General features: G+C 49.1%; 1 protein-coding gene across 1 annotated transcript in view; it reads right to left on the bottom strand.

Moving 5' to 3' along the window:
• Positions 1 to 10,578, bottom strand: part of RMND5A (required for meiotic nuclear division 5 homolog A) — a gene marked incomplete at both ends in the record, with an annotated part of 35,090 nt that extends 24,512 nt beyond the window's left edge. The window contains one exon of the mRNA XM_080711091.1: positions 10,437 to 10,578. Within this exon, the coding sequence (XP_080567217.1) occupies positions 10,437 to 10,578 (142 nt within the window). The remainder of the gene's footprint in view (positions 1 to 10,436) is intronic.
• Between the last annotated feature and the right edge of the window lie 13,839 nt (positions 10,579 to 24,417).

The following is a 24,417-nucleotide window of genomic DNA, read 5'->3' as shown; positions in this document are numbered from 1 at the left end:
CCTGGGTTCAATTCCCAGTACTACAAAAAAAAAAAAAAAATGAAGAAGTAGAACATGGACGACCCTTGGGACATTAGGACAATGAGCCAGACACGAAGAGCCACGTGGTATGAGACTATTACAGAGAGTCCATGCGACGCCCTAGACACCAGCTGAACACCGTCAGCGGGCTGGCCGCGAGGAGCGGCCGTTAAGGAATACAGGGCTGCCTTTTCAGTGATAAAAATGTTCTGGAATTAGATAATGGCTGTAAGCGCACGACTGCATGCAGTAAAAACCACGTGACTGTGCACCTTAAAAAGGAGAGGCGAGCCGGGCGTGGTGGCGCACACGCTTGTAATCCCCGCGCTTGGGAGGCTGAGGCAGGAGGACTGATCACAGGTTCACAGCCAGCCTCAGCTACTGAGTGAGGACACTCAAAACTCAGTGAGACCCCATTTCAGAATAAAGAATAAAAATAGGGCTGGAGGTGTAGCTCGGGGTAGAATGCCCCTGGGTTCCATCCCCAGTGCGGGGGGAGGGGGGCTGTAGCTGGGCATGGTGGCGCACTCCTGGAATCCCAGTATCTGGAAGGCTGAGACAGGAGGATGGCAAGTTCGAGGCCAACCTCAGCAAGTAGTGAGACTCATCAATCTAGCAAGACTCTTTCAAAATAAAACAGGGTTGGAGGTGTAGCTCAGAGGTAGAATGCCCCAGGTTCAAATCCCCAGTGCCACACACACACACACACACACACACACACACACACAACTGTATGATAAGCAGGTTGTAACTCAATGAAAAATGTTTAAGAAAGTGCCTAACTTTCCACCCAGACACATGTGTTTCTACACCCAATAGAAAACAACAAAACAAAGGTTAAAGAAAGAACAGAAGGCAGATTGGAGTGGTGGGTCGTCTGGAATTTCCTGACTGAATTTTCATACACCAACCTTGAAGCCACACTGTTTTCAAACATAGCAACTCCCGGCACTATTCCTTCCTTTCCCACCTACAAATTCCTCTTCTCTTTGGTTTTATTGGGGATGGAACCCAGGGGCATTCTACCTCAGAGCTACACCCCCAGCCCTATTTTTTATTCTTTATTTTGAAACAGGGTCTCACTGAGTTGCAGAGGGCGTCACTAAGTAGCTGAGGCTGGCCGCGAACCGCGATCCTCCGGTCTCAGTTTCCCAATGCAGGGATGACAAGCCACCATGCCCAGCTTCCTCTTTATTTTTCAAACAGGGTCTCACTGAGTTGTGAAGGGCCTCGCCAAGTAGCTTAAGCTGTCTGCTAACCATGATCCTCCGGTCTCTGCCTCCCGAATGCTGGGATTACAAATGTGCACCACCACGCCCGGCCTTTGGTTTTCAATTTTATTTATTTTTCTGGTACCAGTGACTGAACCCAGATGCATCATATCTGCAAGCTACACTCCCAGCTTTTTCATTATTTTTTGCTTTTGAAACTGATGTCCCTAGGTTGCTGAGAGTGTCGCTAAACTGCTGAGGCTGGCCTCGAACCCAAGGTCCTCATCTCAGCCTCCCAAGTATGGGGATTACAGGCGTGCTCTAACACACCTGGCTTGGTTTTCTATTTTATTTATTTACTTACTTTTCTGGCACTGGGGATTGAACTTGGGGGCATTCTACCTCGGAGCAACACCCCCAGCCCTATTTTTATTTTGAAATAAGGTCTTGCTAGATTGATGAAAGTCTCACTACTTGCTGAGGCTGTTCTCAAACCTGTTCTTCTCCTGTCTCAGCCTCCCAAGTGCGAACCACCATGCATGGCTTGGTTTTCAATTTATAAATTATAGGTAGCAGTATATATAGTCAATTAAGTAATGCCAAAAGTTCTTAGAGTCAGGCATGATGGCACACACTTGTAATCCCGGTACTTCGGAGACTGAGACAGGAGGATCTCAGCTTAGGCCAGCCTCAGCTACTTAGTGAATGACCCTGGGTTGATCTCCAGTACCAAAAAAAAAGAGTTCTTGGAATTCTGAGAAAATGTCCTTCCTAGAGGGCTTTGGCGCCTGGCAGCTTTACCAGGAAGCCGAGGCTGTAGGTGCTGGCCATCAGGTCTGCAGGGGCTCTCCACCAGCCTCCCAACAAGGAAACCGCCTGATGGGGAATCTGTGAAGGTATCTGCCTGCCCTGGCCTGGGAGGGCTCCACCCAGGCCTTCCCAGGGCGCCGGGGGAAGCGCCGTCCACGCCGTGGCTCTGGGGAAACAAGAGCTCCGAGGACCTTTCTGTGAGAGAAACTCACGGGAGGCAGTTCCTACAGCCACGCGAGATCCAGGCGGGCCACCCGGTGCCCTGGCCGCCGGGATGCGGCCTGACCCCCCACCCCGGGCGTCGCTGCTGAAGGTCAGACATACAACACTTTTATGATGACCTGATTAACACAGCGCGGTACATTCAAGCGAAGAGCCAGCACAGGCGGATGGGCCAAGTTAAAACTCGTCTCCTAGGGGCTCACTCGGTGATGTGTACATGTATGTCCACACACGATATTTTACCCCAATATGATGTATGAATATAATGCACCAATTAAAAAATTTTTAAAAACGAATTTCCTTTCCGAGCTGGGCGTGGTGATCTTAGTACTTGGGTGTCTGAGACAGGAGAGCGCGGGTTCGAGGGCAGTCTAAGACTCATCGACCTAGCAAGACCCTGTTTGAAGAGAAAAGAAAACAGGGCTGAGAGTGTAGCTCAGAGGCAGACTGCCCCTGAATTCAATCGCTGGTATTAAATACATCTATACATCTATAGTAATTTCCTTCCAATGAAACAGAATGTCAAATTGTTTTTTGGGGGGAGATACTAAGAACTGAACTCGGGGGCATTTTACCTCTGCACTAAACCCTCAGTCCTCTATTTTTATTCGTTATTTATTTACTTATTTATTTGGTGCTGGGAATTGAAGCCAGGGGCATTCTACCTCCAAGGTACACTCCAGCCCTTTTTAAATTTTTATTTATTTATCTATCTATTTATTTATTTATTTACTTATTTATTTATTTTGCAGTCCTGGGGATGGAACCCAGGGGAATTCTACCTCCGAGCTCCACCCCCAGCCCTATATTTTGTTTTTTTATTTCGAAACAGTCTCACTGAGTTGCAAAGGGCATTAGTAGCGGAGGCTGTCCCGGAACAGTGATCCTCCTATCTCAACCTCCCGAATGCTGGGATTATGAGTGTGCGTCACCACGCCCTGCACTATTTTTTGTTTTTTGGTGGTACTGGGGATGGAACCCTTCTACCTCTGGGCTACACTCCCAGACCTATTTTATATTTTTACTTGGAAACTGGGTCTCTTAAGCCAGCGCGGCTGGCTTCGAACCTGAGCGATCCTCCTGTCTCCGCCTCCCAAGCGGGGATTACAAGGGTGCGCCACCACGCCCGGCTACACTTTATTTTTAAACAGGGTCTTTTTGTTTGTTTGTTTTTGGTGGTACCGGGAATGGAACCCAGGGGCCTTCTATCTCCCGGCTACACTCTCAGACCTATTTTATATTGTATTTGGAAACAACAGGGTCTCTTAAGGCAGCTAAGGCTGACTTTGAACCTGCGCGATTAAAAAAAAAAAAAAAATATATATATATATATAATAATAAAACAGGGTCTTAAGCTGGACCTGGTGGCACATGCATGCATGTGCTTCTAGGGTTAGTGCCCAGAAGGATTCTATAGCCAAGCTACACCCACAGCCCTATTTTATTTTGATTTTGAAACAAGGTCTTGCTGGGTGGATAAGAGTCTCGCTACTTGCTGAGGCTGTCCTCCAACCTGCAATCCTCCTGTGTCAGCCTCCCAAGGACTGGGTGGACAAGCACCGTGGGACCACAGGCACGGCACCACAATGTGGCTGCACTGTCACTCTCATGTACTTCAACAGTTCTAGCATTTTGTACCTAATATTTTTCTCTTTTCTTTCTGACCAATCACAAGTCTTAAGATAACAATGCGTCCAACTATAATTCAATCAAGACAAAGTGCCATTAAGACTGGCAGTCCCCACCAGGCACTGGCACTCTCAATTTTGGGGGCTGCCACTGATTTTATGGCAGGCGCCCGGGGAGGACCTCAAACAACTCACACACACTCACAGCTGGCTGGGTGGTGGCCCCAAGATCCTGCAGCCTCAAATGTCTGCTCATCAGCAGATAATCAAAAGTTCTAATTTGGTCTAGGAGTCCATTTGAAGGTGTCCATACACCATCAGGTGCGGGCTGCCCAAGAGCGGAACGCACGAGAGGAGACCCGCCATCAACTACAACACTAAAAACGTGGCGAGGCCCAGCACTTGAGACCACAGGGGCCAATGATCACACCTGCAAAGAGCTCGAAAATCCCAGCACCGAGGCCTAGAATACCTAGGCAGAGATGCAGTGTCACTCCCCGGAAGTCACTAAGACTGACTTGACTTTTCATGAATATCCTGGAGACAGAAAACAAAATGTCCTAGTTTATAAATATTTCATATTTATATATTGCGTGTGTGTGTGTGTGTGTGTGTGTGTGTGTGTGAGACAGGGAATTGAACCCAGGGGTATTCTCCCTCTGAGCTCTACCCCTACCCTGATTTTTCATTCTTTATTTTGAAACAAGGTCTCACTACCTTACTGAAGGCCTCGCTAAATAGCTGAGGCTGACTGAATCTGTGATCCTCCGGTCTCAGCCTCCCAAGTACTGGGATTACAAACACCTATCATCATGGCCAGCTTTATACATTGTATTTAAACCCTTCTTTGTTGAAAGTTGCCACCTGTGCACATGCATGTGTGCGCACACCCGTGCGTGTGTGTGTGTGTGTGTGTGTGTGTGTGTGTGTTTGGGGAATGAACCCAGGGACATTTTACCTCTGAACTCCACCCCCAGATCATTTGTTTTTATTCAGAGACAAGGTCTCACTAAGTTGCTGAGGCTGGCTTCCAACCAGCCAGGCCTCTGTCTCAGCCTCCCAAACACTGGGATGGTAAGTGTGTACCACCACACCCAGCCATTAAGTCCACTTTCAGAAAATGGACAGAACTAAATAGAAAGCAAATTCACACACAAGGTATTTTTTGTTTTGTTTTTTCCTGGTACTAGGGACTGAACCCAGGGGCATTCAGCCTGCAAGCTACACCTCCAGCCTGATTTTATTACTAGGGAACTGGGTCTCACTAGGTGACGACCCTTGCTAAGATGCCAAAGCCTGCTTCCAACCTCTGATCCTGCTGGCTCAGCCCCCCAGCACTGGGATGACAAGAGAGCCACATGCCCAGCTGAAGCACAAATTTTGATGCAGATAAACAGAGAGACATCCATCTAGGAAACATAATCCTAACTGTACCTACAAGAAACTCAGACCTCGGAGAGCTAGACTCCAGAATGCATTCTAGAACCTTAAAAAAAAAAGTTAGCCGGGCGTGGTGGCGCACACTTGTAATCCCAGCATTTGGGAGGCTGAGACAGGAGGACTGCGCAGGTTCGAAGCCAGCCTCAGCCTCTTAGTGAGGCCCTTGGCAACTTAGTGAGACCCAGTTTCAAAATAAAGAATCAAAAATAGGGCAGGCAGCCGGGCGTGGTGGCGCACGCTTGTAATCCCCGCACTTGGGAGGCAGAAGACAGGAGGATCGCGCAGGTTCGAAGCCAGCCACGCACGCTGGCAAAGGAGACCCTGTTTCCAAATGAAAATGTAAAAATAGGTCTGGGAGTGTAGCCCGGAGGTAGAAGGGCTTCCAGGAACCCCAGTACCACCAAAAAAAAAAAAAAAAAAAAAAAAAAAAAAATAGGGCAGGCAGTGTAGCTCAGAGGTCGAATGCCCCTGGGTTCCATCCCTTGACCCGCAAAAAAAAAAAAAAAAAAAAAAAAAAAAAAAAAAAAAAAAAAAAAAAAATTGAAAAGACTAAAAACTAGGGCTGGGGTTGTAGCTTGGAGGCATAATACCCCTGGGTTCCATCCCCAGTATGGGGGGGGGGGGAGGGCTGTGGAGCTGCTTGGAGGTGGAATACTTCTGGGTAACCAAAATTAATTAAAAGAAGTTAGGCGTGGTTTAAAAGGCCTATAATCCTAGTACTTGGGAGGCTGAGACAGAAGGACAGCAGGTTCAAGGCCAGCCTCAGCAACTTGGTGAGATCCCTGTTTCAAAATAAAAAATAAAAGAGGAACAGAAGTAGAGCTCGGAGGTAGAATACCTTTGAGTTCAAACTACAGTATCAAAAATTAAATAAAAATAAACAGCCAAAATAATATTAGGCATCGCTAAGATGGCTAGAAAGAGGAAAAATTATGTTCTCCCAGTGTCTGTGTGTGTGTGCGCGCGCGTTACTGGAGATGGAACCCAGGTACGTTCTGTCTCTGAATACCCCAGCCCTATTTACTTTTTATTTTGAAACAGGTTCTCACTAAATTGCTACGGCTGGATTCTGGCCTGCGATCTTCCTGTCTCGGCCTCCCAAGTACTGGGATTACAGGCATGAGGCATCTCACCTCATATTTGCCATTCTTTTTAAAGTTTTAACACTTAAAAATAAAATAAAAGTAAGATGAAACAGGAAAAAAAAAGTCAAAACGGAGAAGTGACATTTAGATTCAATTAACATTCGCTGTGTACTGAAGACCTGTGTCAGCACTGTTCAAAGTACATTTCCACATTATCAGTTTCTAGATGATTAAGAAATTTAGGGTGGGAATAAAAAGATAAAAGACAAAAGGATTTACGACTGATTCTTAAAGTCAATGACAAGTTCAACACAAATATATTTAAGTATCAGAACTTGAAAGTTGAAAAGGTAAGGTTGGTGTTGAAAATAATAAGACAGCAGCAAAAATAAAAGGCTGGGCAGGGCCCCCTTGTAACCCCTGTACTTAGAGGCTGAAAGAGGAGGACTGCAGGTTCGAGGCCAGTCTCAGCAAGTAGTGAGGCAGAGACACCTTGTTTTAAAATAAAGCCGGGCGTGGTGGCGCACCCCTGTAAACTCAGCATTCCAGAGGCTGAGAGGAGGATCAAGGTTCAAGGACAGCCTCAGCTACTTAAAGAGGCCCTTTGCAACTAGTGAGACCCTGTTTCAAAATAAAATATAGGGCTGGGGATGTAGCTCAGAGGTAGAATACCCCTGGGTTCCATCCCCAGTATCAAAAATAAAATAAAGTTAAATTAAATTAAAATTGGGCTAGGGGTGTAGCTTGCCCCTGGGTAGAATGCCCCTGGACTGAATCCCAGGCACCAAAAACTTAATAATGATAATAACAACAAAAAAATAAAGGGTTACAGGCTTCCTGGACGCTTCCTCAGCACCTAGGACACACAGCTGCCACCAGAGTCGCACTCTGAGGTAAGAAAAGGCACTCTAGAGGCGGCACCCACCAGGAACAAAACTAGCTTTGGGCACATTAACTACATTAACTGCCTCGAAGTCTGCAAGGAGGACGGCCTGGGGTGCTCAGGCTGACCTTGAGAGTAAAGGCTGGATTCCCAGATGAGGGTGGCGATCCAGAGGCAGGGCGTGGTGGCGCACGCTTGTCACCCCAGCATTGGGAGGTGAGACCAGAGGATCGCAGTTCGGGGACAACCTCAGCTACTTAGTGAGGCCCTCTGCAATTTAGTGAGACCCTGTTTCAAAATAAAGAATTAAAAAAAAAAAATAGGGCAGGGGGTGTAGCTGGGAGGTTGAATGCCCCTGGGTTCCATCCTCAGACCCGCAAAAAAAAAAAAAAGCGCCAGCCTAGTGCGTCTAAAGCCATGCAGGTGACCAGGCTGTGGTGTATACCTGTAATCTCAGTACTTTCGAGCCTGAGACAGGGGGAATCACAGGTTCAAGGATAGCCTCCACAGTAGTGGGACTCTCATAACCCAGCAAGACCCTGTTTCAAAAGCAAAAATAAGCTGTGCATGGTGGTGCACGCTTGTAATCCCTGAGTATGGGAGGCTGAGACAGGAGGACTGCACAGGTTCAAAGGCAGCAATTTAGTGAGACCCTGTTTCCAAACAAAAAATATATATAAAGTAGGTCTGAGAGTCTAGCCCAGAGGTAGAACGCCTCTGGGTTCCACCCCCAGTACCACCCAAAAGATAAATAAATAAAATAAATAAACAAAACAAAAATATAACGAGATTCGGGGTATAGCTCAGAGGTAGAATACTCAAGTTCATCCCCCCAGTACCAAAAAAATAAATAAAAATAAAAATAAATAGCCAAGCATTGTGGCGCACACTTGTAATCCCAGTACTTAGGAGGCTGAGACAGAAGGATTGTGGTTCCAGCCAGCCTTAGCTACTTGGTGGGACCTTGTTTCAAAATAAATAAAAAATAGGGCTGGGGGTATAGCTCAGAGGTAGAATGTCCCTGGGTTCCATCCCCACATCCCCAGTACCACAAAAAATTATATATATAAATAAAACACCCCCACCTTTTTTTTGAAACAGGGTCTCACTAAATTGCTGAGGGGCTCCCTAAATTCCCAAGGCTAACCTCCAACCAGTGATCCTCCTGCCTCAGCCTTCCAAGTACTGGACTTACTGGGCTGTCCTCTTTTTTTAATCCCCAATGGTCTGGCTTGTTTTAACAACCCTAGAGAACTGCAGGCACACAGGTCCTGGCGCTGCGTCTGCCTCCGACCAGCCGGGCGCCCTCCTTTATTCTCAACCTTCTCTTCCCACCTCCGCAGCCTCTGCCGAGGCCTTCCACCTTAGAGGGGAGTCCCCCGATGTGGTGGGGTCCCTGTCCATGCATCCTAAGTGATCCCTCCAGTGTCTCAGTCTGACTCAAGCACCTTCCAACACCCTATCTTCATTACATTCTTATCTTGGTCTCTCCTGACCAAAACCAAATTCTCCCGCCTCCCTAGGGGTCCGGCTCACCCCACCCCATCTTTCCTCCCGGTCTGGACTGACCTCATCATCGGTACCAACTCTCTGAAATTTTTCTCCCCAGGCAGCCATCAAGGTCTGCTTTCTTCCCGTGTACTACTACTGGAACTCGTACTCCAGTTCAAGCGGTTTCGCCTGGCGTGGCGGCGGAGCACACCTGGATCCCAGTACTCGACAGGAGGACCCAATCGCAGGCTCAGCAACTTAGCAAGACTCTGGCAATCTTAACAAGACCCCGTTTGGAAACAAAAAATAAAAAAGGGCTGAGGTGGAGTCAGAAGTAGAAGGCCGCTGGGTCCGATCCCTAATGGCACAAAAATATAAATAAATAAGATAGAATGGCTCTGCCACCGTCACGTTCCCACCACGCTGGCTGTAGTTCCGCTTCTTCCCGGCAATTCTGAAGTGACTCTGTCCAGCATGAGAAGCTGAGAGCCTCCAAGTGGGGAAGGGCCAACCTCCTGTGTAACTCAGTAAATAAAAAGCCATTTACCCTTTTGGGGGGGCGGGGGTAGTGGGGATTGAACCTAGGAGTGCTGTATCTCCGAGCCAAACCCCCAACTTTATTTTAAATGCTGAAACAGGGTCAGTCTCCCTAGGTTTTTTGTTTTTTTTTTTTTTTAAGCCGTTTACTTCTTGCTCAGAAGGGAACATCACTGTGACTACTCAAATATACACCAGACCTTTAGGGTTATTTTTAACACCAAAACCCAAACCCCTTCCCAACCAGCTTCCACAGTTCACTCTGGCAAAGCATCTTCCCCGGGGCCTGGGGCGGTAATAAAATACGGTAAAATTCTTTCTATGGGGAAAGAATTTGTCTTCTGAAGGGAAAACGAGTGTAATGGGCAGCTCTGCCTCCCTCGCCTCCAGGGCCCGGGGCGGACTCGGCAGGTTCCCGGCGAGGGCCCCAGAGACTTGTTTCGACTGAGTCACGTCACCAAGTTAGGAGAGGACCGAGTTAGGAGAGGACCGTCCTGTGAATCCGGGAGGGACTCCGCGCTGGGACCCGGGGCGGGGGCAGGCTCCCCCGGACCCCCGCCCCGGACGGCGAGGTGAAGGCGGGGGGCCCCGGGGGCGGTGGGGTGAGGGTAAGAGACCCCGGGGGCGGTGGGATGCAGGTGGGCGACCCCGGGCGGCGGTGGGATGCAGGTGGGCGACCCCGGGTGAAGTTAGGGGACCCCGGGCGGCTGCGAGGCGAAGGTAGGGGACCCCGGGCGGCGGTGGGATGCAAGTAGAGGACCCCGGGCGGCTGCGGGGCGAAGGTAGGGGACCCCGGGCGGCTGCGGGGCGAAGGTAGGGGACCCCGGGCGGCGGTGGGATGCAAGTAGAGGACCCCGGGAGACTGCGGGGCGAAGGTAGGGGACCCCGGGCGGCGGTGGGATGCAAGTAGAGGACCCCGGGAGACTGCGGGGCGAAGGTAGGGGACCCCGGGCGGCTGCGGGGCGAAGGTAGGGGACCCCGGGCGGCGGCGGGGCGAAGGTAGGGGACCCCGGGGGCGGTGGGATGCAGGCGGGCGACCCCGGGTGAAGGTAGGGGACCCCGGGCGCCCCCGGGCGGCGGCCGGTGCAGGCGGCGCCCCCGGCCCTACCGTGGCTCTGCAGGATCTCGAGCTTGAGGCCGCCGGCGTAGTCGATGAGCTCCTCCAGGCCGCGCTCGCACAGCTGCGCGTAGCCCGAGAACTTGTGCAGCACCTTCTCCAGCTCGCGCTCCACGGTCACGCACTGGTCCATGCCGGGGGCGGAGGCCGCGCGGGCCGCGGCGGAGGCGCTGAGGCGGCGCTAGCCCCGGCGCCCGGGCAGTCCCGCGCGCGCCCGCCCCATGGCGCCCGCCGCGCCGCTCGCCCGCCCGCCCGCCCGCCGCGCCCCGGCCCGCTGGTCGCGCTCGGCAGCCCGCGGCGCCGCGGCTGTTTTTGTTTTCTCGGGAGCCGACCGCTGACCCGGTTCTCCCGGGCGGCCTGGGCGCCGCGGACGGGGGCAGGGGCGCGGGCCGTACCAAGGCCGGGGGGAGCCGGCGCGCTGCGAGGTGCGGGCCGCACCACGCGGAAGGCGTGCGGGGGGAGGGGGCGGGGCGAGGGCGCGATTGGTCCGTGGAGCTAAACTGATGGCTCCGGGGGCGAATCCGCCCTCCGTAAACACGGGTGGGCGCGTCCCACCGCTCCGCCAGAAACGCGGAAACCAGCCAATGGGCGCGGGGGGAAGCGAGGAGCTGCCGTCCAATCATCGTCCGCGGCTAAATCCTCAGCCAATCCGAGCCGAGGGGCCAAACCAACGGGCTCGCTGTTGGAGGGGTGGCGGGCGAGCACCGAGAAGCCGTCGCTTCTGAAGCGGTGGGGGAGATGGAGACGGGAATTCCAGGGGCTGTTTCCCTAGGACTTCGCGCCGGCCGCCGTTCTTTTTATGCCTTCACCGCTCTCCAGGGGGAAGGGTCCGACCTTCCCCGGCGTCTGTGGACGGACCCGCCTCCCGGATGGAAGGGCCGGGCGTGGGTGGCGGCCGGGGCTCCGTGGGGGATGCAGGGGCGTCCCGGGCGGCCTGCTGGGCTGGAGGCGAGCGGTGTGGGGGCGACGGCGGGGCTCAGAGGTTGCGGGCGGCGATGAAGGCCCGCGATCGGAGGGTCGCTCCGGCCGCAGCCTTGCGGACGCGCGAGAAGGAGCTGGCCGCGGCTCGGGCCCGGAGCCTCCCGCGCCCTTTGCGGGATGGGCCGCGGCGGGTCCGTCCTCGGCCCGCAGCCCTCGCCGCCCCGGCCGCCCCGCGCTGACCCGGGCCCCCGGGGCTCGCACTTGCGGCTCCCGGATCTGGAAAGCCGTCCACGCCTCTCACCCCTGAGGCCCTCGGCTCTCGGATCCCACCAGATCGTCCCTGGCCACATTATGTTTTTCCACACCACTTGGTGAAGGCTGGAATGATATTTGCTTTCCTGTTTTGACCGTGTCACTTTAATAAAACCTTGAAGGCAGGACCCTTGCCTGTTTTCTGTTTGTTTTTTATCTAGAGTAATTCTGAGCAGTCTTTTTTTTTTTTTTTTTTTTAAACGTGGTAGCCCTTTCTTGGGGGATGGGAGGGGATACATACCCAGTCCTATTTTTTTATTTTGAAACAGGGTCTCTATTAAATTAATAAAGGTCTCACTAAGCTGCTGTGGCTGGCCTCGAACCTACAATCTGTCTCTGCCTTCCAAGTACTGACATAGGTATGTGCCACCATGCCCAGTTAAGGCGTAGCCTTTTAGAAACTCAATTCCTTTATTATTTATTTATTTTCGAGATGCTAGAGATTGAACTCAGGGACATTCTACCTCCATGCTACATCCCCCAGGCAGTTTTATTTTTTTATTATAATTTGGGGGGTGCTGGGAATTGATCCCAAAAGTGTTCTACCTTTGAGCTACACCTTTTGTGGGTGGGGTTTTTTTGTTTGTTTGTTTTTTTCAGTACTGGGGATGGAACCCTGGGGCATTCTACCTCTGAGCTACACCCCTCGTCCTGTTTTTTTAGTCTTTATTTTTTGAAACAGGGTCTGAGTTGCGAAGGGTCTCGCTAAATAGCTGAGGCCGTCTGCAAACCTTAATCATCCAGTCTCCACCTCCCAAATACTGGGATTACAAGCTTGCCGCAACCACTCCTGGCTCCAATTTTATTTCTTATTGAAAATAGGGTCTCGCAAGGTTAATGAACATCTCACTACTTGCTAAGGCTGTCCTCGAACCTGCAAATCATCCTGTCGCAGCCCTCCAAGTACAGGGATCACAGGCATGGGCCACCACACCCGGCTTGTTTTTGTTTTGAAACCATACCTTGCTGAGGGTTGCTCTAAGTTGCCGAGACAGACCGGCCTCAAGTCACTGTTCTCTCTCAGCCTCCCAAGTATTGGGGTTACAGGTGTGCATTGGCACACCTGGGTAATTTCCTTTTGTATAATTTGGAAATAATTGGAATGCATAATACTGTGCACCAAATTGTTAGGCTAAATGAGATAACATACTTGACTGTACGCAATAGGCGCACGACAGCCGCCATGTTAAGTGAAGATGGTTATCAGCCCACCCGAGGCTCTTACAACTTTCCTTCCTCATCCCCACTCACCTCATTTTGTCTCCTCTTCCTCTGCCAGACGTCCCTGACATCTGCTCCACTGAGAGAAAGAACCTCCCGCCCCAGCAACCTTGCCACTCTTCATAAAATGTTTCTGTCTCTCATCCATTTTGTGAAAGTTCTCAAGGACCCAAAGAGCCAGAACCCTTCTACGGGGGCCGCCTGGCCTGCTCCACCTAATTTCGCCCAATGCATCTCCTTCCTGCTCAAGCTCCTTCCATTTTTGTGGCTGAATGTGTCAGACCTACCTAGCAGTGCGGAGGGACCTTCTTTTAACCCTCAAGCGGTTTCCGCTTCCTCCACCAAACTGCACAGACAAATCTACTTATCTATCCAATTTCTCCAAGGATCTCCTTGATGGATAAGCTCGGTCACCCTTTTTTTGACTTTTTACCCTCAAAGTGTGCTATAATTACATGAAATAATTCATGTAAGACACTCAACAATAATGCTTGAGTAAAAGCTCTCCCCGCCCGTGCTGAGGATTGAGTCCAGGGGCGTGCTAGCTCTGAGATAGACTCCCCCATCCCCCCTCCACCCCAGAGATTGAACCAGGAGTGTTCTAACTCCGAGCTACATCCCCCCCCTTTTGCTTTTCTTTTGAACTAGGGTCTCACCTCAGGCGTGGTAGCCCACGCCTGTAATCCCTATTTTATTTATTTATTTATTTTTCGGGTCTGGGGATGGAACCCAGAGGCATTTGACCTCCAAGCTATACCCCCTGCCCAATTTTTTATTCATTTATTTTGAAACAGGGTCTCACTAAGTAGCTGAGGCTGTCTGCGAACCGCGATCCACTGGTCTCAGCTTCCCAAATGCTGGGATTACAAGCGTGCGCCACCACGCCCCGCAATCCCTATTTATTTTGAAACAGGGCCTTGCCAAATTGCTGAGGCTGTCTTCAAACCTGCGTTCCTTCTGTCTCAACCTTCCAAGTACTGAGATTCCAGGTGTGTGCCATCACGACCAGCTAACATTAATTCTGGGGTGGGATATTACTGGGGCTTGAACTTAGGCATTCTTCCTCCGAACTATGCCACCACCCCCTTTTTTTTTTAATCTTATTTTACAGCTGGGCGTGCTGGCACACGCTTGTAATCCCCGCGCTTGGGAGGCTGAGACAGGAGGATCGCGCAGGTTCGAAGCCAGCCTCGGCTACTTAGTGAGGCTCTCGGCAACTTAGTGAGACCCTGTTTCCAAATAAAATATAAAATGGGTCTGGGAGTGTAGCCTGGAGGTAGAAAGCCTCTGGGTTCCACCCCCAGTACCACCAAAATAGATAAATAAACTCTTATTTTATTAGTGGGGGTTACTGGGGTTAAATCCAGTGGTATCCCATTGCTGAGCTCTGCCCTCTCGTGGGCTTCCTGGTGGATGGTAGGTGGGCACAGCCCCAGGAACTGGCACCTAGTCTTTAGGGGGTACTTATGCCTCATGGACTTCGTCTTTTTGGGGGTGGCACTGGGGGCATTCTACCCAGGCTCCAAGCTACGCCCCCAGCCTTCAATATCTTTTTTTTCTTTTCAGTACTGGGGATGGAGCCCAGGGGCATTATATCTCCGAGCTACACCCCAGCCCTATTTTTTTTTTTTTTGAAGATTTAAAGAAGTTTATTAGAAAGAAATACAGAAAATAGAAATACAGCCCCATGCCAGAGTGGCGTGGAGGGGTGACTCGAATGAATACACCCCCCAGCCCTATTTTGAAACAGGGTCTCACTGAGTTGCAGAGGCCTCACTCAGTAGCTGAGGCTGGCTGTGAACCGCGATCCTCCTGCCTCAGCCTCCCAGTGCTGGGATGACAAGCGTGCGCCACTGTACCCAGCTTCTATTTCTTATTTTGACACAGGGTCTTGCTCTTCTTAAGGATCTTGCTACCTTGCAGAGGCTGGCCTCTGACCTGTAATCCTCCTGTCTCAGCCTCCCCAGGACTGGAATTCCAGGCCTGGCAACTGTCCCAGTGTTGTTGTTTTCTTCCTTAAGTCTGGTTGTGTTTGTGCGGTGTGTCCTGCCCACTCCCTGGTGTGCTTCGAAGTCCATTCATTCTTTTCCTGCTAACGTAGTTTCCTCATCTCTAAGGTGAGGAGGTTGGAATAGATGACCTTTAAGTTTCTTCCAGGTCTGAAGTTACAGAGACCTCAGTGGTTATTAAGTAATACCTGAGGCGGCACCAAGAAAACCGGAATGAACAACTTCTCTCCACAGACGCCTTCTGGAGTCTGAATCACGACTTCCTCTTTATAGAGATGCAGCGAGGTTGGTTTTGGAGGGCAGGGCTTGGGCTCTAATATTAGCTGTCATTTGCTCCGTGCTGACAGTCTGCAGGCACGCTCATTCAGGGTGATTATCTCAAGCCGGACGCAGCAGCGCACACTTGTCATCCCAGCATTCCGGAGGCTGAGACAGGAGGATAGCAGGTTCGTGGCCAGCCTCAGCTCCTTAGTGAGGCCCTCCGCAACTTAGAGACCCTGTTTCCAAATAAAGAATAAAATATAGGAGCCGGGTGTAGTGGCACACGCTTGTCGACCCAGTACTTGGGAGGATGAGACAGGAGAATCACAGGTTCGTGGCCAGCCTCAGCCACTTAGTGAAGCCCTGTTTCAAAATTAGAATAGAAAAATAATATTGGGGGTGTAGCTCAGAGGTAGAATGCCCCTGGGTTCAATCCTCAGTTCTGAAAAATAAAAAAACAAAATAAATATATATGCGATTATCTCAATCCCAGAGTTCTTCCCTCTCTCCCTCCCTCCTTGTCTGGTCCTTGGGATTGAATCCAAGAGCATTCTACCTCTGAGTTCTACCCAATCCTGTCTTGTATTTTATTTTGAAATGGTCTCACAAAGTCGGAGAGGACCTCGCTAAATTGCTGAGCCTGGGCGTGAACCTTCGATCCTCTGTGCCAGCCTCCCAAGTCCTGAGATTGCAGGTGTGTGCCACCACAGCTGGCCCTGTCTTCCTGTGAGTCATGGGGCGAGGACCACTTCCAGAGCTTGGAGAGGTGCCTGGAGATGCCCTCTCCACACATCGCCATGCTGCCACTTGCACCCAGTCGGACAACCAAGAAGATAAATTATCCACATTCCATAGTACCACAAGCCCAACAGTGAGCCAAATTAAACAATGAACTTACTTTTTATTTTGTTTTTTAGTTTTTGCAGTACTAGGGATTGAACCTAGGGACATTCTGCTTTCCAGCCAGACTACCAGTCCTAGTTTTTATTCTTTTTTTTTTTTTTTTTTTTTGGTGTGTGTGTGTGTGTGTGTGTGTGTGTGTGTGTGGTACTAGCGATGGAACCCAAGGCATTCTACCTCTGAGCTACACCCCCAAGCCCTCTTTTTTATTCTTTATTTTGAAACAGGGTCTCACTAAATTATGGAGGGTCTCCGTAGCTGAGGCTGGCCATGAATCTGCAATTCTCTTGTCTCACCTTCCAAAAACTGGGATTCCAAGTGTACGCCACCATACCCACCTATTTTTTATTCTTTATTTTGAAACAGGGCCTCACTAAGTTGCAGAGGACCTCACTAAGTGGCTGAGGCTGGCCGTGAATCACGATCCTCTTGTCTTTGCCTCCCAAGCACTGGGATTACAAGCCTGTGCCACCACGCCCGGTTGGGATGAATTTTTGAAATTTAAGACGTAAAAGCAGGGTGTGTGTGTATGTGTGTGTTCTTGTAGATTGAACCCAGAGATATTTTGCCTCCAAGCTATACCCTCAGCCCTACTTTTAAATTTATTTATTTATTTATTTATTTATTTATTTTTGTGGTGCTCGGGATGAAACCCAGGGGCATTCTACCCTCAAGCTACACCCCCAACCCTATTTTTTTTTTTTACTTTGAAACAGAATCTTACTGAGTTGCCAAGGGCCTCACTAAGTCGTTGAGGCTGTCTGCAAACCGCAATTCTCCTGTCTCAGCCTCCCAAATGCTGGAATTACAAGTGCGCGCCACCATGCTTGGCTTTTTTCAAACTTTTAAAACAGGGTCTCACTAACCTGCCCAGGCTGGCTTCAACTGTGCAGTCCTCAGCCTCCCAAGTACTGGGATTACAGGTGCACCCCGCCATGCCTGACTGTAAAAATATGTTTTACATGCTGATCTCTTGGGATATTTTCACATGTAGATATGTAAGTGAAATAAAACGATGAATATGTAAACATCGTTATTTCTCCAGAAATAGCCAGGTGTGGTGGAGCATATCTGTAATCCCAGTTCTTGGAAGGTTGTGACAGAAAGAGAATCTACAAATTAGAAGCTCTCTAAAAATTAATGAGAGTTTCAGAGCCGAGCATGGTGGCACATGCTTGTAATCCCAGCATTTGGGAGACTGCGACGGGAGGATGGCAGTTCACAGACAGCCTCAGGTACTTAGGCCCTTTACACTTCAGTGAGACCCTGTTTCAAAATAAAGAATAAAAAATCAGGCTGGGGGTATAGCTCAGAAGTAGAATGCCCTTGGGTTCCATCCCCAGTACCACAAAAAAGAAAGAAAGAAAGAAAGAAAGAAAGAAAGAAAGAAAGAAGAAAGGAAGAAAAGAAAAAAATTGAGACCCTGTTTCAAAAGAAAAAAAAAAAATAGGGCTGGGGTATAGCTCAGAGGCAGAATGCCCCAGGGTTCCATCCCCAGTACCACACGTACAAGAGGTACTGCATCGGAGTACTCCCAGGTATAGGATGGAGTGGGAGGAAGGATGCCCAAGCAACGTGAGCAGGGAGGAAGGTGGTGGAGAACATTCCAGGCAGAGGACTGGCACAGGCCGGGGCCGGGGCACAGCACAAGAAGGTAAGGGCAGAGACTGCACTCTGCTGGACAAGCCAGTCCTAAAGCCAGCAGAGATGCAGGAAGAGAGGCTTATAAACAGCTGGGAGAATTACGTGGCCATGATCACACCAGTGACTCACAAAGGTACACAGCCAAGCCGGGGGTGGTGGCTACACCTTGAAGGTCAAGACAGCAGGATCACAGGTTCTAGGCCAGCCTCAGCAATTTAGCAAGATCCTGGGGCCTTAATGAGACCCTGTTTCAAAAATTTTAAAAGGCCAGGCCAGGCATGGTGGTACATGCTTCTAATCCCAGTGCTTGGGAGGTTGAGGCAGGAGGATCGAAGGCTCATGGCCAGCCTCAGAAACTTAGTGAGACCCTGTTTTCAAAATAAGAAGTAATCCGGGCGTGGTGGCGCACACTTGTAATCCCCGCGCTTGGGAGGCAGAGACAGGAGAATCGCGCAGGTTCGAAGCCAGCCGCGCTGGCTTAGGAGACCCTGTTTCCAAATAAAAATATAAAATAGGTCTGGGAGTGTAGCCCGGAGGTAGAAGGGTTTCCAGGAACCCGAGTACCACCAAAACAAAAGAAGAAGAGGAGGAGGAGGAGTAAATGTCGGGTGTGGTGGCGCACACCTGTAATCCCCACGCTTGGGAGGCTGAGACAGGAGGATCACACACGTTCAAAGCCAGCCTCAGCTACTTGGTGAGGTTCTCAGCAACTTAGTGAAACCCTGTTGCCAAAAAAATATAAAATAGAGGTAGATCACCTCTGGGTTCCACCCCCAGTACCACAAAAAAATAAATAATAAGGAGTAAAATCAAGCTGGACGTGGGGGCGCACACTTGTAATCCCAGCATTTGGGAGATTGCAACAGGAGGATCGCAGTTCGAGGACAGCCTCAGCTACTTCGTGAGGTTCTTTGCAACTTAGTGAGACCAAGTTTCAAAATAAAGAATAAAAAATAGGTCTGGGGGTGTAGCTCAGAGGTAGACTCCCTCTGGGTTCCATCCCCAGTACCAAAAAAAGAAGTAAAATCAGTCTGGGAGTGTAGCTCAGAGGTAGAGTGTCCCTAGGTTCAATCCCCAGCACCAAAAATAAAAATAAAAATAAAAAATGGCTTGGGGTGTAGCTCAGAGGTAGAATGCCCCCAGTTCTATCCTCAGTGCTCAAATAAATCAAAAGATTCAGTCATCAGAACCCAACATGTAAATGTATGTATGTAGCTAGGGATTAAGAAACATCTGAAAATCTATAGCAAATTATTTTCTGTTTATAATCATTTTCCTGTAAAATTTTTCTAAAAGCTCTACCGTACCAAAGTATATTTGACCACATTAAAGAGAAATATAGAAGGCTTTTGTATACAAGCAGGGCTCATAAAAGATACCAGGTGAGTAACAACAGCGTCTCAAATTCCATATTTAAATACAGAGCAGCCGGGCGTGGTGGTGCGCGCTTGTGATCCCAGCATTCCGGAGGCTGAGACAGGAGGATCGGAGTTCGCGGACAGCCTCAGCCCTCTGCAACTTAGTGAGACTCTGATTCAAAATAAGAAATACAAAATAGGGCAGGGGATGTAGCTCGGAGGTTGAAAGCCCCTGGGTTCCATCCCCAGACCCGCAATCAATCAATCAGTCAATCAATCAATCCAGAGCAGCCGGGCGTGGGGCGCACGCTTGTAATCCCAGCATTCCAAAGGCTGAGACAGGAGGATCACGGTTCGCGGCCAGACTCGGCTACTTAGTGAGGCCCTCTGCAATTCAGTGAGACCCTGTTTCAAAAATAAAGAATAAAATATAGGGCTGGGGGTGTAGCTCGGAGGTAGAATGCCCCTGGGTTCCATCCCCAGTAATGCAAAAAAATAAATAAATAAACAAACAAACAAATACAGAGCAGATGCTAGGTGTGGTGGTGGATACCTGTAGTTCCAGTTCTTGGGAGGCTGAGACAGGAGGACCTCAGGTTGGAGGACAGTCTCAGCAAGTTGTGAGACTTATCAACCTAGCAAGACCCTGTTTTCCAAATAAGAACATAATCAGGCTGGGAGCATAGCTCAAAGGTAGAATGCCTCTGGGTTCAACCCCAGTACAATACATACATATACACACACATACATACATATATATACATATATACATACATACATACATACATACATACCAGATATGATTGGCTTTCTGAGAAACTTCACACATCGATTTTCAGAAAGATTTCCCATAGTTTGCTATGGAAGTATTGTATTTTACCTAGAACTCTGTGTGTGCTACACTGTATGTACTCTGTGCTACACTCCCAGCCCTATTTTATTTCTTATTTTATTTTATTTATTTTTATTATTATTATTACTTTTTTTTTGGTGGTACTGGGGGTGGAACCCAGAGGCTTTCTATCTCCGGGCTATACTCCCAGACCCATTTTATATTTTATTTGGAAACAGGGTCTCACTAAGTTGCTGAGAGCCTCACTCAGTAGCTGAGGCTGGCTTCGAACCTGCGCGATCCTCCTATCTCAGCCTCCCAAGCGCGGGGATGACAAGCGTGCGCCACCACGCTGGCTTTATTTCTTATTTTAGAATATAGTCTCACTAAGTTGCAAGGGCCTCCCTAAGCTGTTGGGGCTATTCAAGAACCCGAAATTATAAGTGTGCACCACCACAGCTACCTCACCTACAACTGTGTGTGCTATTTTTTAATTTGTAATACTGGGGATTGGGCTGGGTTAGGGGAGCCATTCTTCCTCTGAGCTACACATTTAGCCTTTTTTTTTTTTTTTTTTGTACTGGAGATTGAACCCAGAGGCATTTTAACTCTGAGATACACATCCCAGCCCTGTTTTATTTTTATTTTGAAACGGTCTCACTAAGTGGGCCTCAACAGGCTGGCTGTGAACCTGGAATCCTCCTGTCTCAGCCTCCCAAGTACTGGGATTACAAGCGTGCGCCACCGCGCCCGGCAATTTTTTTTTTTAATCTTGAAATAACGTCTCCCTCAGTTATTGATACCAGTTAGACTGATCTCAAACCTGGAATCCTCCTGCTCAGCCTCCCAAGTACTGGGATTACAGGTGCGCGTCACCATGCCCGGCTCACCTAGAATTTCTTTGTGTGTGTGCAGTACTGGGGGTGGAACTCAAGGGCATTCTACCTCCAAGCTACACCCTCAGCCCTCATTTTTTATTCTTTATTTTGAAACGGGGTCTCACTGAGTTGCAAAATATCTCACTAAGTAGTAGCTGAGGCCTTCCACGAACCACCCAAATGCTGAGATTATAAGCATGTGCCACCACATCCAGCTATCACCTAGAATTTCTAAATAACAATGCTTCATGCTAGCAAAGCAGCCCCCCGGCCCCATTATTTTATTTATTATTTATTTATTTATTTATTTATTTATTTATTTATTTTTGGTGGCACTGGGGGTGGAACCCAGAGGCTTTCTACCTGCGAGCTATATTCCCAGACCTTTTTAATATATTATTTGGAAACAGGGTCTCACTGAGTTGCTGAGATCCTCACTAAGTAGCTGAGGCTGGCTTCGAACCTGCGCGATCCTCCTGTCTCAGCCTCCCAAGTGCGGGGATTACAAGCGTGCGCCACCACGCCCGGCTATTTATTTTTTGTGGGTCTGGGAATGGAACCCAGGGACATTCGACCTCCGAGCTACACCCCCAGCCTTATTTATTTATTTATTTATTTATTATTTATTTATTTATTTTGTGGGTCTGGGGATGGAACCCAGGGGCATTCGACCTCCAAGCTACACCCCCTGCCCTATTTTTTATTCTTTATTTTGAAACTGGGTCTCACTGAGTTGCAGAGGGCCTCACTAAGTAGCTGAGGCTGTCTGCGAACTGCGATCTTCCAGGTCTCAGCCTCCCGAATGCTGGGATTATAAGCGTGCGCCACCACACCCGGCTTTTATTCTTTATTTTGAAACAGGTCTCACTAAGTCGCGGAGGACCTCACGAAGTAGCTGAGGCTGGCTGCGAATTGTGATCCTCCAATCTCAGCCTCCCAAATGCTGGGATTACAAGTCTGTGCAACCACACCCGGCTTTATTTATTTATTTATTTATTTGCAGTACTGGGGATGGAACCCAGGGGCATTTTACCTCTGAGCTATACCCCGGCCCTATTTTTTATTTATTTATTTATTTTTGCGGGTCTGGGGATGGAAACCAGAGGCATTTGACCTCCGAGCTACATCCTCTGCCCAATTTTTTATTCTTTATTTTGAAACCGGGTCTCACTGAGTTGCAGAGGGCCTCACTAAGTAGCTGAGGCTGTCCGCGAACCGCGATCCTCCGGTCTCAGCCTCCCAAATGCTGGGATTACAAGCGTGTGCCACCACGCCCAGCTCTATTTTTTATTCTTTATTTTGAAACAAGGTCTCACTGAGTTGCAAAGGGCTTAAGTAGCTGAGGCTGTCCGCGATCCTCCTGTCTCGGCCTCTCGCCCAGCTCTTATTTTTTATTCTTTATTTTAAAACAGAGTCACCGAATTGCAAAGGGCCTCACTCAGTAGCTGAGGCTGACCGCGAACCGTGATCCCCCTGTCTCAGCCTCCAGATGCTGGGATGACAAGCGTGCACCGCCACGCCCGGCTCCGTCCCATTATTTTGTATTTCTTCCACTCAATGAACGTTCACCCTCACGGTCTTTTTCTCACAACTTAGTACGTCACGCGTCAGTACCCACTGGTATTTAGTGTATTTCTCTTACCATGTTCCCATTTCTTCCTGCCTGGACACCTGGCTGTAACTCTCCAGGACCTACGGATGTACAGCTGCTCAAACTTAGCGTGACTGAAGCATCCGGGAGGCTGAGACCAGAGGATCACGGTTCGTGGCCAGCCTCAGCTACTTAGTGAGGCCCTTTGCAACTCAGTGAGACCCGGTTTCAAAATAAAGAATAAAATATACGGCAGGGGGTGTAGCTCGGAGGTAGAATGCTCCTGGGTTCCATCCCCAGACCCGCAAAAAAAAATAGGGTTGGGGTGTAACTTGGAGGTAGAATGCCTCAGGGTTCCATCCCCGGTACCAAAAGGAAAACAGAATAAAAAGTAGGCCTTAGGGTTTCGGGCCTGTGCTGCGGCGCTCTCCCTTCCTGGGGTACGGGCACCTCTGTGTTCCAGGACAGCAGGATAAAGGCTCTGGAGCAACTTCCTCCTTTCCTCCCTCCTGTGAACCACTGTCCTAGTGACTTCAGCCAGCTGGTCCACCTCGGAAAAGTCTCTCCTGGCCACTTCCCCTCTGGTCCTCAAGGGGTCCCAGGTCAGGCCTGCATTGCTGGTGTCTGATGATACCTTCTCCCTCCTTCCACGCTACAGCCCACAGTTGTTTATTACTATTGTTATTATTATTAATAATGATTATTATTATTTGAGGTACTAGGAATGGAGCCCAGGGGCATTCTTCCTCTGAGCTATGCTCCCAGCCCTATTATTTATTTATTTTTTTATCTTTTTTTTGTGTGTGTGGTACTGGGGGTGGAACCCAGAGGCTTTCTACCTCTGGGCTATACTCCCAGACCTATTTTTGGAAACAGGGTCTCACTAAGTTGCTGAGAGCCTCACTAAGTAGCTGAGGTGGCTTCGAACCCGTGTGATCCTCCTGTCTCAGCCTCCCAAGTGCGGGGATTACAAGCATGCGCCACCACGCCTGGATATATATGTATATATATATATATATATATATATGTATATGTATATGTATATGTATATGTATATGTATATGTATATATGTATATATATATATATATATATTTTTTTTTTATCTTGAAACGGTCTTCCTGAGTTGCAAAGGGCCTCACTAAGTAGCTGAGGCTGGCTGCGAACCCAGATCCTCCTGTTTCAGCCTTCTGAATGCTGGGATTACAAGCGTGCACCACCACGCCCGGCTTATAAGTATTATAACAATAATAATTATTATCATTTCTTCTTCCTCTTCTTTTTCTCCTTCTACTTCTTCTCCTTCTCTTTCTTCTCTTCTTCTCCATCTTGGTACTGGGGAACGGACTCGGGTGTTTTACCTCCAAGCTCCACCCATATCCCTTTTTTAAAATTTTTTTGTGGGTCTGGAGATGGAACCCAGGGGCATTCTACCTCCTAGCTACACCCCCTGCCCTATTTTTTATTCTTTCTTTTGAAACAGGGTCTCACTGAGTTGCAGAGGCCTCGCTAAGTAGCTGAGGCTGTCAGAGAACTGCGATCCTCTTGTCTCAGCCTCCTGAATGCTGGGATGACAAGTGTGCGCCACCACGCCCGGCTCACCCCTAGCCCTTTTAATTTTTTATTTGAAACAAGGTGTCACTGAGTTGCTGAGGGTCTTGCTAAATTGCTGAGGTTGCCCTCCAATTTTGGATCCTCCTGTCTCAGCCTCCCAGGCACTAGGATTATAGGCATGTACCACCATGCCTGGCTCTTCTTCATGTCCCATACTGCCATCAATATTACCGTGTGTGTGTGTGTGTGTGTGTGTGTGTGGTATTGGGGAATGAAACCTAGGAGCATTCTACCTTCAAACTACATTCCAGCCCTATTTTATTCTTTTATTTATTTATTTTTTGCAGTACTGGGATGGAACCTAAGGCATTCTACCCCTGAGCTACACCTCCAGCCCTATTTTTTATTCTTTTTTTTTTTTTTTTTTGTGGTACTGGGGGTGGAACCCAGAGACTTTCTACCTCCGGGCTATACTCCCAGACCTATTTTATAT

Source organism: Muscardinus avellanarius (assembly GCF_963383645.1).
Source record: "Muscardinus avellanarius genome assembly, chromosome: 15".
Taxonomy (NCBI): Eukaryota; Metazoa; Chordata; class Mammalia; order Rodentia; family Gliridae; genus Muscardinus; species Muscardinus avellanarius.
This window is presented reverse-complemented; position numbering and strand designations above follow the sequence as displayed.